Source organism: Centroberyx gerrardi, chromosome 7, assembly GCF_048128805.1.
Source record: "Centroberyx gerrardi isolate f3 chromosome 7, fCenGer3.hap1.cur.20231027, whole genome shotgun sequence".
Classification (NCBI taxonomy): Eukaryota; Metazoa; Chordata; class Actinopteri; order Beryciformes; family Berycidae; genus Centroberyx; species Centroberyx gerrardi.
This window is the reverse complement of record NC_136003.1, coordinates 16732125-16747875: the sequence shown is the minus strand read 5'-3', so window position 1 is coordinate 16747875 and position 15751 is coordinate 16732125. Positions and strand designations below refer to the sequence as shown.

At 50.9% G+C, this 15751-nt stretch overlaps 1 protein-coding gene across 1 annotated transcript; it reads right to left on the bottom strand.

The window, feature by feature from the left end:
* Positions 1–5275: 5275 nt before the first annotated feature.
* Positions 5276–13492, bottom strand: rai1 (retinoic acid induced 1). The gene is made up of 3 exons (XM_071921196.2): positions 6845–13492; positions 6482–6575; positions 5276–5337 (listed from the first exon to the last, which is right to left on the bottom strand). Exons 1-3 carry the CDS (start codon positions 13490–13492, stop codon positions 5276–5278), a joined length of 6804 nt encoding a protein of 2267 aa, XP_071777297.2.
* Positions 13493–15751: the final 2259 nt, after the last annotated feature.

Genomic DNA, 15751 nt, shown 5'->3' with positions numbered 1-15751 from the left:
TGGATATCTTATTTTGGAGTGAAAACTTTAAAATGTGAAAGTGGTGCTAAGATCACTCAAGGTGGTCTTTGAAGTCTAAGATATGCCAGTAGCAATCTTCCCTACCATCCTTGACTGTTCCTTCATCTCTTCCACTTCAGTGAATAGTTTTTCATTGGTACCGTTCTGTACATTCGCACCAATCAAGTTAAGTGATTGCAAGGATAGGGAGAAAGGAAGGTGTTAATATGGAATGTAACCCTATTGCCATAGTGTGTATGTCAATGCATGTTTAGTAAAGACAAAAAAGAGCAGGCATTGGTCTTAGCAGCATTGAAAGGTGCTGGTATATTTAACATTGGCGTTACAAAAAACATTTCAAACAAAGTGATGCTGTGTCATCGATTCCAAACAAATAGACATGAAAATCAATAAAACGGCATGCTCCAACTTAAGACGAGTGACATTCCCAAAAAAGGTCGTCGTTATTTTTTTTCATCAATGGATTCTTTTAATAACATTTTATAAGCAATAACATATTCCATTTTATAGAAAATAAACATCTCTAGGAAATACTATACACAATTATATTAGTACATCACATCTTACATTTAAACAGCATCAAATACTTATATACACCATTAAATAATGAGCTTCGTAAAAGAGAAAGTTTGGTGTGACGTTTTTGCACTTTCTTTTATGCTCTAATACTTAAATATGTCTCCTTTTGATATGACCAATACTTTAACTGACACCCTATACAGGGCATTGTTACATAGCATGGCAGAGTGACAGAGGCTACATTTGAGATACACAAACAGACAGATAGGTGTGTTATGGAATCTGAGTCGAACGGATATCTTTCTGCACGGCTGTGGTAGGTGAAATAATCATACATCATGGCAATGGTTGACAGTAATACTTCCGAACTGTACACAGATATGAGGCGAGATGACCTGACTCCCGGTTGGACCCTCGGAGCCCTGACCTGCAACCCGTCAGGTGATGATGGCGTCGTCTACTGTACATATTGTATGTGCACACAGTTGAATGGGAGTTACACTCTTCAACAGAGTTCATCTTTTTTTTTTTTTTTTCTTATTTCTTTTTTTTATTTCTGAAGAACACAAAGCCTGACATATACCAAGGTTGACGCAATGATGTCGTATAGTCGTTTAATGCACATCAAAATACATCTCCGACGATAAGAGCATTATATTAAAATACTGCGTCCTTTTTTTTTCTTCTTAACTCTTCAATATCAGAATATTTAGAACCTGTAAAGCACGTCATCATGTACAATTTCCGTTTTTTTTGTTTTTGTTTCATTTTGTCTCTTGTTTTCAACACGTACGCACACATTGAGATAGTACATCCAGTGGTTGGCTGCTGTTTTTTGATGCATGACATCTTGAATTGGAGATGCACTTCTTCGCTCATACAGACGCATATGCACAAACACACGGATGTGGCCGTAGAATGACAATTCTATGATTATCACACACACACACACGCTCGCACGCACGCGCACAGGCACACACACACACACACACACATACCTCTTGGCCCGCTGACAAGGTGGCCAGAGGGATGCTCCTATCCAATCAGTGTCCGCCAGGTGTCTGAATATGATAGCAACCCATCCGAAGGCAGAACACACACACACACACCTCGCTCTGCATTTCAAACAGCCCCCCTGTGCACTGGGCCCTGGGCACCAGTCTCTAAAACGCAGTCTTTCCTCCTGTTAAACAGAGCCGCTGCCTTCTGCCTTCCAGGAAGGGGCTGAGTTGAGATAACGCTTTCTCCAAGCCGGGTTGAGGGAGCAGCTATTCTCCGCGGAGCCATTCTCCAGTGTTTGTATTGCTGCTGGCCCCACCTCAGAGCGGCCCCCACCCCCCGGCGCCGCTGGCCGACGCGCCCGCCCGTCACCGCTCATCACCGTCGTCGGGTTAAGGTGGTTGTCAGGACGGCGTTTTTCTCTGCCTCGCTGCATAGGTGGTGCTTGCCTGATTGAGAGGTGGTATCGGTGGTGGAGGTGGAACACTGGAATATCTTACAGATCCTGTAGAGGGAAGCGAGACAGATTGATTTAGATTTTGACATAAATACTGTAGAGCACATTGAAAGTCCCAAACACACGGGGTGGAACAAAGGTGTGAGCGCTGCCAGAGGGTTTGCTGTCATTCTCTGGAGCTGTCTTCCTCTCTCTGTGTGTGTGTGTGTGTGTGTGTGTGTCTGTTTTCAAGATATGACTGCTGCATTGGCCTTGCACTCGCAGCACTGCAGCATGTCTGTACGCAGCATTTAATTGGTGTACCTGTATGTGTGTGTGCGTGTGTGTGTGTGTGTGTCTAAACTGCGGCAGCATGAAAACTGCGCGTGTCAGATTGCGTGCAGTGTGTGTTTTGCTATGCTGTATGAACATGAAAGCGGCAGTGCATGTGCATGCAATGTACATGTGAATGCGCCTGTGTGCAGGCAGGCCTATCTGTATCTGTGTGTGTCCGTGCGTCTTTGTGTGTGTATGTGTGTGTGTGTGTGTGTGTGTGTGTAGCTCTGCAGAGCGCAGACATGAAAGCAGGCTGGCTGCAGTGTGCAGGAGATGGATGCAGCTGGCCAGTGAACCAGCTCCACTGTGAAAGACACAGCAGGAACGCCTACTAATTGCGCTGGTGTGGTGGTGGAGGAGGGCTTTCTCTCCCCTTATCCTCCACTGCAGCCCCCAGTATCTCTCGCTCTCCCTCTCTCTCTCTCCCTCCCTCTCTCTCTCTCTGAACTGCCAGTCGTCCATACTTATGCCCTGGACACAGACCAGCAGCTTTGCTCTCTGTCTTTTATCTCCCCTTCTCTCTCTCTCTTGCTATCTCTCTCTTTTTCTTTCTGTCTCCCTCTTTGATGTTCCCCTCCCTCGCTCCTTCTCTCTCTCTCTATCCGTCCCTGGAGGAACTCTCTTTCATTCTTTTCCACCTTCAATCTCACTTACTTTTTTTTTTTTCCCCTATTTCTCGGTCACTCTGAGTCTCTCTCCCTTTTCTGCCTGTCTCTCTTGTCGCCCTTCCCCTCTCTCTCTCTCTCTCTCTCTCTTTCATTCTGTCGCTCTCTGATGTAACTGCCCCCATTCGTCTTTTGTTCCCACTCAGCCGCAGCACAAAAACAGCCTGTTTTCCTTCTCTCCGTCTCTCTCTCCCTCTCTCTCTCTCTCTCTCTCTCTCTCCCTCTCTCTGTCTCTCTCCCTCCCTCTATGAGTATATGTGTGTGAGCTTACAGGTTACCTGTTAATGAACGTGTGTAGACATACGAGTGTGTGTGTGTGTGTGTGTGTCCCTAACCCCCTAGAGAATCCACAGCTGAAGGCAGCGTGTGTGTGTGTGTGATTTCCCCTATATGTGTGATCCAGCACTGAAATCAAGTGAACACAGGCAAAGGGAGAGCTCCAGAGGGGGACCTATGGGTGGGGTGGTTGTGTGCCTGTGTGTGTGTGTGTGTGTGTGCGTGTGTGTGTGTCTGCTCCTCCCTTTGATTAGGCTGCTCAGTGTAAATTGGCACGGCACAGACCCACACACACAGACCTTCAGATCCCTCAGCTGATGACAGCTCTGCCTCAGCCTGCTAACAACAATCTCTCTCTCTTTCTCTCTTTCTGTCTCTCTCTCTCTCTCACACTCTTTCTCTCACTCTCTATTTCTGCTGCTTAGACGTGGGAGTTGAGGTGAAGAGAGGCGGGGAGAGGAGATGAGAGCGAGAGAGGGAGAGAGGGAGAGGACGGGATGAGGAGGGATGAAGGGAGGATGACTGAAAATGGAAAGGGGGCACACAGGAGACGGGAGGTGAACAGAGTGAGAGAGACGGAGAGAGCTGGAGCAGCGGGGGAGCGGAGAGGAGTGAAAATAAGGGGAACAGAAAAAAAAAGGGAGAGGAGAAATTGTGAGAAAAAGAGAGGGAGAGAGAGAGAGAGAGGGGAAAGGGAGGAGAGGGAGCGTGTGGGGAGGGCGGCAGGCAGCGGCGGTGGGTGGGGTGTTTTGATCAGCAGCCCGCTTTTCATCCCTGTCAGTCTGCACAGAGGAGAGGAGGAAAGGGAGGGAAAGGAAAGGGAGGGAGGGAGGGGAAGAGAGAGGTATGGAGGGGAGGGAGGAAGGGAGGCTACAGTACTGCTACTGCTGCCTCAATGCACCGCTGCTCCCTGCTGAATGTCAGCATCTCTCCCTCCCTCCCTCCCTCCTTCTCCCCCCCCTCCCCCCTCTGTATTTGACCTTCCTCTCTGCGCTGCAGTGTAAATGTGCCGCCACCAGATGGCGTCTGCCTTGAAGTGAACTGCGGCGTGGACTGTTCATACCAAAACAAAACGGTGACCTATTGTAATTGCAGTGGTCTGCAGTCGTAACAGTGGGTGTTGTGTGACAGTCATGTGACAAAGGACAAATTCTAAAGTGTTTACGCCTCCGGTGGCCAACGGTTGATACTCTGGCTCCGACTTGCCAAGGTCATTGGGTACATATTGATTTGGAAACAAGAGATCAGTCAATCCAAGACGAGATCCAGAGCCTTGATAGATTTTACATTGGCACGGGACTAGATGAAGATACATCACTGTCAAATGAGCACTTGATGCCAACGTAGAATGAACCCCGTCCTGAATCTTATGTCTCCTCCTCTGACTCTTTCTCTGTTTTACAAGAGCTGACAATTGTGTTTTCTGTTCTGCACTGTATCATCTATCCAGCCATGGCGCTGCTGCTTGTGACAGCATTGTGTGAACTCAATTTTTTTGTTCTGCGCTGAGGAGAGGGATGGAGGGTGGAGAGGAGCGGGGGAGCGGGGGAGCGGAGCGGAGGGGAGGAAACACAGGATGAGAGGGGAGAGGAGAATCAAAAGTACAGCAGTTCTTAGAGCGGTGTGAGGCTGTAGTAAGTGCTCTGAGGGTAGCGCACACACACATGCACACCTACATAAACACACACACACACACACACACACACACTAATGTCTGAGACGCTGTTGCCCTGGGAGGTGCTAGGATACACCACCTTGGTTCGATAAATCCCCTCCATCTAACCCTCCTTCCTCCTATGCAGGATTCATTGTTAATACAAGGTTCATTGTCAGCTGAAGAGATATGTTGTTTTTTCAAAAATGGATGGAGAATGAGTTAATCAGCATATATTGGTATATACGTGAGTTTAAATGTATATGTGTGTATTTGCGCATGTGTTTATCTCTGTGTGCTCCGTTTTGTGTGCTTGCCTGTGTGTGTGTGTGTGTATGTGTGTGTTCATTTGCGTTGAGGCTTTGAGGTTCATTTGCTTACCTCATGTTTGGGACATTTGAGGGAGAAGTCGTCCTCGTGGAACGTGCAGCCTAGACAGGGAGAGGGAAAGCAAAGGAAAGAGGGAGAGAGTAAGGTAGAGCACGGCAGAAAGACAATAACAAAAAGCGAAGCACAAAGCATGAGGGAGATACGCACACACACACACACACACACACACACACACACACACACACGCCCACAACCACACCCCTGCACCCCCTTCAAAAAAAAAAAAAACCCAACGAGATGACAGAGAGGGAGGGTTAAAATGAAAAATGAGCAAAAAAGAAGAGGCACAGAGAGAGAGAGAGAGAGAGAGAGAGCGACAGAGGAGAGGGAGAGACTGAGTGGATGAGTTGCGATGCAGGCAGGCAGGCAGTCAGATATGGCTGGTGCACTCAGCAGGATTAAAAAGGGCCTCGCTCTGCTCCCTGTGCTGGCTCGGCAGACGTGGCAGGCCTTCTAATCCCCGCACTGTACTCCCATGGCATGAGGTAATGTAAGGGGAAGCCATACAACATATGTGCTGACACACGGACGCACACGTATATCGACAGGAGCGAGCAGGCGGCGCGCGCATTGTCGGGAACGCGCATACGCAACCAGGTTTTAAGATGCACGCAGGGAAGCATTTAGGCAGGCATTCAGGCAGGCAGGCAGGCACACACACACACACACACACACACACACACACACACACATACATGCACACTCCAACTGAGTCCCCAGACAGGCAGAATGGATGGATGGAGCCACAGGGGTTGCGGTCAATAATGCACACATACACACCCTCCTCCCTCTATCTCCTCCATCTTTCCCTCTCACACACTCCAGGGTCCCACTCTCCCTCATCATCCCCTTTATTCAACTCTCCCTCCCTCCTTCCCTCCCTCTCTCCCCTAGCACTCCCAGACATCTCTCCTATCACTCAATAATGTTCCTTCTTGATGCATTTCCCTTCTCTCATTTTACCCACATCCACTTTCCCTCCCCTCTCCTTCTCCCCTCTTCTCCCCTTTCCATTCATTTCCCTCTTCTTTCTGCCTGCCTCATTTGTCCCCCTCTCTCTTGCCCTCTCAATCCACCTTCAATTTCCCACTCCCAATTTCCCCCCTCATTTCTCCCCTCTCTCCCCGGCTTTTCTTCCCTCTCCAGCCCTCGTTGCTCTCTCCCTCTCTCGCTGTGGTCTCTTACCTATCTCTTTGGCGCAGATGTAGTGGTATTTATGAGTGCAGCCTCTCCAACAGCAGCTGAGGGACGCCCCCACAATCTGGCACTTGTAGCAGTTCTGGGGTTAGACAGACAGACGGACAGACGGACAGAGACCAATAAAGAGTCAAACAAATCGACCGATAGAAGCACAGAGGGATAGAGAGAAAGAAAGAGAGAGAAAGTGATGAAAGTTAACGTTGGCTCAGCAATTTCTCACAGTGGCTGTACACACCATATGCCATTTCATTACTGATTTTATACAGTAGCTCTCTCTTAACTTTCATGCACATACTATATATTTGTGCAGAATAGTGTATAATTCACTGGGGCTTAGAGCTATCTTACCGTTTGGACTGAGCTGCTGGCAGCCTCCTTCAGTCCGTACAGCCTCCCCGCCACCATGATCACCCCCTTGGTCCAGATGGCACAGTTTTCATGGGCCCAATGTTCCTTAGCCTCTGCCTCTCCTTGCAGCCTCTGGAACAAGCTGCCACTGCCCTCTTGTTCACCGGAGGCCCCTGCACTATTGCTCCCCATGGCCTGGAGTTGCCTCATCCGCCTGAACCTCTCTCGGAGTGTTAATCTCCGCGGACCGCCCTCCCGACCCACTCTTTCTGTTCTCTCTGCCCGTCGGTAGCGCCAATGATGGTGCCCGCTACTACTGCCCTCTTGAGTGGACGCCTCTGTACTGCCCTCCTTTTCTGTGCTACTCTCTCCCTCATTCGCAGAGGAGCTGGCTGGTTCTTCGCTGCTGTTGCTGCCATTGTCGTTGGTCTTCTCTGGGATTTCCCTGAAGGATTCTGTGTGCCTGGTAGTCAGAATTTTCCGCGGAATGCTGTCTTCGGTGTAGTAGGGTCCGCACAAATCACCCAGGTCTCTGTAATTTGCTGGTTTTCCACACAGGCAACACATAAGACACCTGTCGATTAGATTTTTACTAACCAAGGGTCCCTGGAGCATCGCTAAGGTGTGTGGTGCTACCTTAGCAACTGTAATAGGATTTTTCATTTTGGCCAGACTCTTTTTCTTACGTTTCTGAAGTACCACTGCCTCCTCAGGCCTGTTGACTATGCTACACCAAGAGGGAAAGTCTCTGGAGTTGTTGATACGCACATATGGACAGAAAGACAGCTTGGTATCTTTTTGGACAGGTTTGCGTCTGATCCTTTTCACAGAGATAGTCTCCGTCCGTTTTTCTGATAGCGTCACTACAGGACCCACAATACCTTTCTTCTGTCTTTCTTTCTCATCTCTTTCCCTCTTCTCTCTTTCCTCTTTTTCTCTCTCCTCTTTTTCAGTCTGTTCACACCCCGCGGCCCTTACAACTGCCTCAATAACCTCCATGGCGTCTTTCATCCCTGGCTTCGGCCCAGGCTTTTTGTGCACCTTCACAGGCTTGCCGGCAATCTGCTCTGCTGGGGCCTTGCCTCGTCTCCTCTTGGTCGAGTTTGTTGAGGGTTTTCTACCTCTCCGGGGCTTCTGGATGAGTTCTGTGCTGGTAACCTGGGGGGCCTCAGTGATCTCGTCTGTGCTGATAGGGAGAGGCATCGAGGGCTCTGTGGGGGATGCCTTTGTTTCTACCTCCTCCTGTTGTTGTTGTTCTGTTGTTTCAATATTTGTCTCCTTGGCTGCCTCCGTTCCGTCTATAGGGGCCTGGCCTTTTCTCTTCTTCCTCCTCTGCTTCAGGTGCATCTCATGGTTGTTCTTAATGGCCCTCTGTTTGGCTAGCCGTGGTGTGGTAACTATCAGGCTTCCTGCTTCCAAGGCTACTACTGAGGCATCTGTACTCTCAACCATGGCCCATCTCTTCCTCTTAGTTCTTGTGGGCTTGGTGGCAGCAGAATCTGGTGCCCCTGCTGAGGTCTGCTGCGTCCACTCTCCCTGAGCCCTGACTCCCACCTGGGCCCCCATCGAGCTCCAAACCATATCAACTGCTGCCTCCTGCTGTGTCGCTTGACTTTCTATTGTCTCTTTCTGTCTTACTCCTTCTGGTTTAATGTTTTCCTGTCTTACCTCCTCCTGTCCTGCTACCTCTTCTACCACGTCTTGTCTTACCCCCTCTGGTTTTGATGCCTCCTGTCTTTCCCTCTCTTGTGTCACCTCCTCTTTCCTCACTTCCCCTTCGTCTTGTCTCACTCCTTCCTGTCTAGATTCGGTGCTTTTCACCTCTCCCTCTATCATCTCAGTTCTATTCACAGTCATAGACGTCTCACTCTCCCTTATGACATGTTGAGACAAAGCCTTTGTTGGTGTATCATCAGTTAGATTGCTCTCTACCTGGGGGGTCGGGAGGTGTTTCTTCGAGCTGGGAGATGTAATTTTTTGCACCATGGCCTCATATTTCTGCCCTCTGCCTTTGCGTGGCGGGAGGACTTTTGTTTTAGTGGGGCACTGAGGGGGCACTGCGGGCACATCACTAGTGTCACTTTCACCGATGGTGGGAAGTGTCTCTTTGGTTAGGGGAATGCTCACAGAGGCTTTCTTGGGTGGCCCTCGCTTTCTTTTGGGGCCCCGGGCACCCTTCTCTTTAGGTTTGGGTGCAACCTGCTCTACCTGGGGGGTTTCAGATGGTAAAGGTTTTGGTTTGGGCTTTGGGCCTCTCTTTTTCTTTACAGGCATTGGAGAGGGTTCTGGACTGGGTTTTCGTTTTAACGGAAGTAGCGTCTTGTCTTCGGGTTGGTCAGTTGGGGTTGATGGGGCAGGTGGGGCAGGTGGTGCAGGTGAGGCAGGTGGGGCTATTGGAACATCTGTGTTGTTGTCTGTGTTAGGAATGACAGTTAGATTCTGTTCTATACTTAGAGGCTCTTCTACTTTTAGAGAAACATCGTTGGCTTTTATTTCTGTCAGAGTTTGGGGTAGAATATCTTCCTCTATGACCTTTTCTTTTTCTTTTGAAAGTTTTTCCCGCGAGGGCTTTCTGGATCTCAGGACCATGTTCTTACCATCCTTGCCTGATGCATTTAGTTCATGGTTTGCTTGTTTTTCTTCCTGGTTTACTGGTTTTACATCCTGGTTTACCTGTGGCATCGTAGGCTTTAGGCTCTTCTTGACTCTGCCTTGCAACCCTATTAAAGGCTGAATGGTTCCTTCCTGTTGTATCAACTTTGCTTTAGAAACTGAGCCTTTGGGGCGACCCACTGGAGCCTTGGGGGGCACAATATCAGTGGGGGGTAAAACATCTGTAGGCTTTGGTCCAGGTTTAGGTCCTGGTTTTGATCCAGGTTTTGGACCAGATTTTGATCCAGGTTTCGATCCAGGTTTTGGTCCAGGTTTTGAACCTGGTTTGGGTCCTGGTTTTCGTTTCACGGGTGTCTCGACTTTCGGGGGCTGATCCAGTACATTTGGCACAGGTTTTAGTGCTGGTTTAGGGCCTGGTTTAGGTCCAGGCTTTGGCCCAGGTTTAGGTCCAGGCTTTAGGCCAGGTTTAGGCCCTGGTTTTGGACCTGGCTTTGCTCCTGGTTTAGAACCTGGTTTTGGTCCAGGTTTGGGCCCTGGTTTGGGCCCAGGTTTTGAACCTGGTTTGGGCCCTGGTTTTCTTTTCACATGCGGTTCAACTTTGGGTGGCAGATCCGGTGCATTGAATGAGCGAGTGCACATTCTGGAGCGAAAGCCATCAGTTAGCAGTTTGGGAGTCTGGCTCAAAATGGATTCCTGGTGAGCAAGGTCCATCTGATCTGAGAAGAGCACGGTTTTGCTGGAGGGCATGCAGGGTTTCTGTGGAGGTGAGGGGGCTCCTTCCTCCTCCTTCTCCCCCTCCCTCTCCAAGCTCAGCTGCCGCCTGATTCCCACACCTGAGTGCATGAGTCTCCTTCTGCCCCTGGCATGCTTGCGTCCGAAGGCTCGTGGCTGAGCAGATGGGGCCACAGGCTCAGGCTTGGCCGAGGGGGTCACAGCACTGGGGCAGCTGATGCCTGGCTCCATGTCCTCGTCGCCTTTCTTTGGGGAGGGTGGAGTGTCTGCCCAGGAGGGGGCTGAGGGAAGTATCGACTTCCCAGGCAGCTGAGGGGAGTCTGGCTCTAGCACTTTAGCATCACTGTGATCAATATGATCCCTGGCCTGAGCCGGAGGTGTTGCCTTGTCATTGAGAGCTGAGAAGACAGGCATAGCAGACTGAGGTTGAGGTGCAGTGTCACCAATGGCTGACCCCCTTGCAGAAGCATCTGCTGCTGTTGCTGCTGCTGCATTTGGGTGGGCAGGCGCCCCTGCAGGCTCAGTGTCAATATGGAGCTCAGCGCTCTGACTCTCTGTCCTGCTGCAGAGATCTCCAGAAGGCTTTTCTGGCCCCTCTCTATTATTCATGTTATCCTCAGTCGATGGCTGGCTCACTTTGTCCTCCTCCCCCACCTCCTCCCTAACCTCTGCAGACAGAGGAGGGGATAGAGAATGTTGCTGCTGCTGTTTCTGTATTTCTTCCTCTTCCTCCTCATCACCCTCCTCCTCTCCGTCCCCCTCTTCCTCCCCCTCTTCCTCCTCCTCTTCGTCCTCCTCCTCTTCTCTGCTCTCTCTCTTGTCTGAGTTGCTCTCATCCAAGGCCTCAACATGGGGGGTTGGTGAGGTGTTCTCTGAGCTGTCCTCCTTCTCCGTGGAATATTGATCCTGTTCAAGGTCACCCCTGGAGATGAAAGGCGATGTTTTCACTGAGCTCTCAGAGGCAGTGGGAGATTCGGACTTGAAGGCCTCTGATTTCATCTCTTGGCCTAAGTGTCCCTTGTGGCTGGAGTCAGAGAGAGCTGCCGGAGACTGTTCAACTGAGTCTCCTGCATCGGGGTCATATTTGCTCTGGACCTCCTGGTACACTGTCTCCTCATAGCAATAGCTCTTTTCCGTTACCCCTTTGTTTATTTTGCTGTAGAGAGCTGGGCCCTTCTCATCCTCTGACCATTTCTCCAGCTTCTCTGTAGAGATAGTGGTGACTGAGTCTTTCTCTTGGTCAGGAGTCTTTTTTGTTGTAGCCTCCTCTTTGTCAACTGCTTTCTCTGTCCAGGCTGATTCTTCAAAGTTCTCTTTTACAGGTTCACTGATATGTTGGATATCTGAAGGGGAGTCCCTCTCTTGTTTCATAGGACTAGGGATTGTGACACTGGTAGGAGACCTCTCGTCCCCTATGCTCTTTACTGGAGTGCTCATGCCATCTCCTCCCTGCCCTGATTGACACCGAGGGTCAGGGGTTAGGTTGTGGAGACCGGAGTCCCCAGACCTGGTGGACATATCATCTGGAGATGTCATGGAGCATGAGGAGGCTGTGTCCAGGCTGAGGTGGGTATTGTTGGGGGCCTGGGCTGGACTTCTGCCCTGGCCACAGTAGTAGTAGCCCCTCTCCAGTTGCTCATCACTGCTGCTGGAGTAGCCTCCCTCATGGAGCTCCATGGGCAGTGGCTGGTGCTGCGGGGTAGAGTACGGGTCCTGCATGGGGCCGCCAACAGTACCACCACCTCCATCTGGGTACGGAGGGCTTTTGTACTCCTCACCCTTCTTGGAGGATGTTCCACTGCCAGCACTGCTGTTGCTCCCTCCGCTGCTGCGCTTGTTGCCTTTCTTGTTGGCCACCAGGGCCTCAGAGAGCAGCAGCTGCTGGACGTTGTTGGAGATGTTCTCTACCTGAGAGGTGAGGGCGTTCAGGCTCCACAAGCTGGGGTTAGACAGCAGCTTCTCTGAGAAACGTTCTTTCATGGTGGGGGCCTGCGGAGTGGTGGTGTAGCTGTGGGGAGCCGCGTGGGGCACATTGGGTGAGGGGTGTGAGCGTGGGGGCATCAGCATGGTGTTAGTACTACCTTGCTCCTGCATGCCTGCTGAGGAAGACGAGGAGGAGGAGGCTGCCCCAGGGGTCATGGGAGGTTGGCCATACTGGAAAGACTCTGGATTGGTCATCAGTGGTGACGGGGTGGAGCTATAGGAGGGGGAGCGGCCTACAGAGCGTGCAGGGGAGTGGCTGGAGGAGGGGCTGCAAGTTTGGTAGTACTGTTCTGGTGATCTGACGGACAGCTCTGACAGACAGTAGTTTTGTTGGGGTTGGCTGTAGTGTTGGTATTTAGGGTGGGGCTCCTGTGGGTTGGACATGGCCTGTAAAGGGGGCTGAGGCTCATAGCCCCTGGAAGGAGGCTGCTGGTAGCCATAACTGTTCTGGGTGGGCCTGTACCCCCCCTGCTTCAGACTGCTGTGGCTGCTCATTTGTCTGCCATACTGCGAGTTGGGGGGCATGTTGTAGCCTTTGTAACAGTGGGGCATGGGGCTGCACTTCTCCATGTAAGGGGAGGGAGAGGGTGAGTGCTGGGGATAGTGTAGGTGACTCTGAGGGTACATGAGTGGGGAGGGGGCGGGGTTGGGTGGATGGGTCTGGTGGTGGGGGCTGGTATAGGCTGGAGTGGAGGGCTGGTGGCACTGGGTCTGGGAATGGCCCAGCATGTTCTGGTCCATGTACTGGGAGGAGCCAGGGGCAGGGGGACCACCAGCCTCCATGCGCCCCACCATCTCCTGGTCATACTGCGCTAGCTGGGCCGGGTCCTCCCACTTCTGCTGGAGGTGGCCCTCGCTCATATACTGGGCTGAGTAATTCCCAGGGCCCATGTGGTTACTATAGCCCCCAGGGCCCTGCAGGTGCTGGCTGGGGGGTGGAGGAGGCACTTTGCTCCCTCGGTAGGGCTTCTTTGCCTGAGGGGGCGCTGATCCCCCATTTCCACCCCCATTCCCTCCAGCACTGCCTGGGTAACCGGGGTAGGCTTGCTGGCTGTAACAGTCCTTGGGTCCTCCCCCGGTTCCTGGTCCTCCAGTCGGAGGCATGCCTGTGGGGTTAGCTAGCGGGTGGGCCTCATACCCTGGTCTGGTGTGCCCGGGGCCTGGGCCTGGATGTGGACCAGGGCCTGGGTGCGGGTGCTGGGGGTGGGGGTGATGCGGGTGTTGCCGGTAGGTCTCCAGGCGGGATAATTCATGGGGCTCCTGCTGGTAGCAGGGTTGGTTGCTGTGGTAACCACCGCTGCGCTCACGGAAGGACTGCATGACTCTCTCCGTCTGTGGCCAGAGCAGGGAGGGGGAGGTGAGGTGAGACGGGAAAGGGGGGAGGGGGGTTGGGGGGCTCTGGAGGCAGGAAGAGAGAGAGAGGGGAAAAAGAGAGAAAACAGAAGACAGAGAGAGAAATAGGGAGGGTTAGTGCTGTTGAGCCAGGGGTTTATCCATCCAGCATTCTCTCCTCTCATCTCCAATCTCTAATTCTGTTTAGCGTTCACCTGGAGAGATCAGACTCACAGCAAAATCCTCCTCTCCCTGAGAACCATCACAGATGATATTATTCACACAGACACACAGTCACACATGCACGCACGCACGCACGCACGCACGCACGCACGCACACACACACACACACACACACACACACACACACACATAAACATGTACATATAGCATGCATTCTGCATCCTTTCTGGTTATATTTCACAAACACAGAAATATACAATTCATTAGCAGAATTTCTTTTCACAACAATAACTTTTGCTTGCCCAGATGTTTAGAGAGCTCTATGTGCGTGTGTGTGTGTGTGTGTGTGTAAAATGGCCCCTCAATGGTGCAGGCTCAAGGATCTGTTTCAGCCTCTCAAGATGGAGGGGCAGACATGTGATGCAGTCTTTGGAGCTGTGATTGACATGTCACACAGAGAGAGAGAGAGAGAGAGAGAGAGAGCGAGAGGATAGAGAGAGAGTCTGGTGTCTGGGAACTAGCCTGCATACCTATCTGTATAATTGTGTACCTGTGTGTGTGAGTGTGTGTGTGCATGTATGGTTGAGAGTATGCGCGTGTTAGTCATAGAGCTGAGTGATCCCTCAGTCTGAAGACTGCATGCCACAGCAGGAAGATGACCTCTGGAGAGCCTCCTCTATCTGACAAGGAGCTGCTGAGAGACAGAAGGAATGGGCCAAGGACACTACACACACAGCCATCACATACTATTCACTTGGATATATGTTGTGCTCAGATTAACTACCTGTCACATTCTGCAACTGCATTTCACTGTGATGTTTACACAGCGTCCATTTTGGCTGGGAAGTAAACTGACGTATCACTACGGTGGTACTGTGAGTCAATATTTTGCTTTTTCCAGCTGATTTTGTATGATGCATTATTCATAAAGTTTTTTGGTATCAGATGTGATCCCCCGAGTTAGCCCTTCTTTTCAAAGCACTCAAAGATATTACAATTTATTAGCTAAACAAACAATGCAAAGCGATACTCTCTGGTTTGTCTTTGATGCAGTTTCACACAAGGTTCAACCTAGCCCTCTTTCTCTTCTCCTCTCTCCTCCCTGTCTCCTCCTGCACAGATGCAAGCTCCAATTTCCTCCAAGGGGAAGTGGGAGGTGTTACAGTGTGTTGTGTGTGTGTTTGTGTGTGTGCTTTCAATACACCAGTGGGAGTGTCTTTGTGCGTGCCTCTGTGTGTTGCATTTGGTGCGTTTGTTCCAGTATGTGTGCACGTGCCAATGTTTGTCTGTAAGCTTTTGCTTTGCCTGTGTGTGTGTGTGTGTTTGTGTATGTGTGTGTTTATGCATTCCATACAAAAGAGAATGGGAGAGAGGAGGGGTGGAGAGAGTGCTCTATAAAAGGAACAGAGTCACCTGGAGACAGAGTGGTGTGCGTGCGTGTGTGTTTGTGTGTGTGTGTGTGTGTATATGTGTGTGTGTCAGCCAGTTCCAGCACTGCATCCCGGCATTCAACCCGCCCCAGGGACAGTGGTGCATCCCACCAGACACACAGTGGCATTATTCATCTCTGAAACACACTGTTTGTGTGTGTGTGTGTGTGTGTGTGTGTGTACTTGCGTGCATTTATTCTTGCATGTGTATGTCTGAATGTGAGTTTCTGAGTGAGTGGATGTGTGTTTATGTATGCAGGTCCCTGGCAGTCCCTTAAATACACACACACACACACACACACACACACACACACACACACACACACACACACACACACATATAGATTCCCCTGGAGATCCTCTGTCCTCCCTCCTACCTTCCTATCTCCCAGCCTGCGGCCTACTACTGCTTCACCCGCGATGGTGTGTGTGTGTGTGTGTGTGTGTGTGTGTGTGTGTGTGTGTGTGTGTGTGCGCGCGTGGTTGTGAGGATACTTGTTTACACAATGACCTAAATAAGATGCTTATAGGGGACAAGGGGTGGGATTCTGCCAGACCAAGCTTGCCGAGCGCAGCAGAGAGGATGGATTCAGGCATACATCACTTTTGGGAATAAGATCCAGCGGTATGGTGC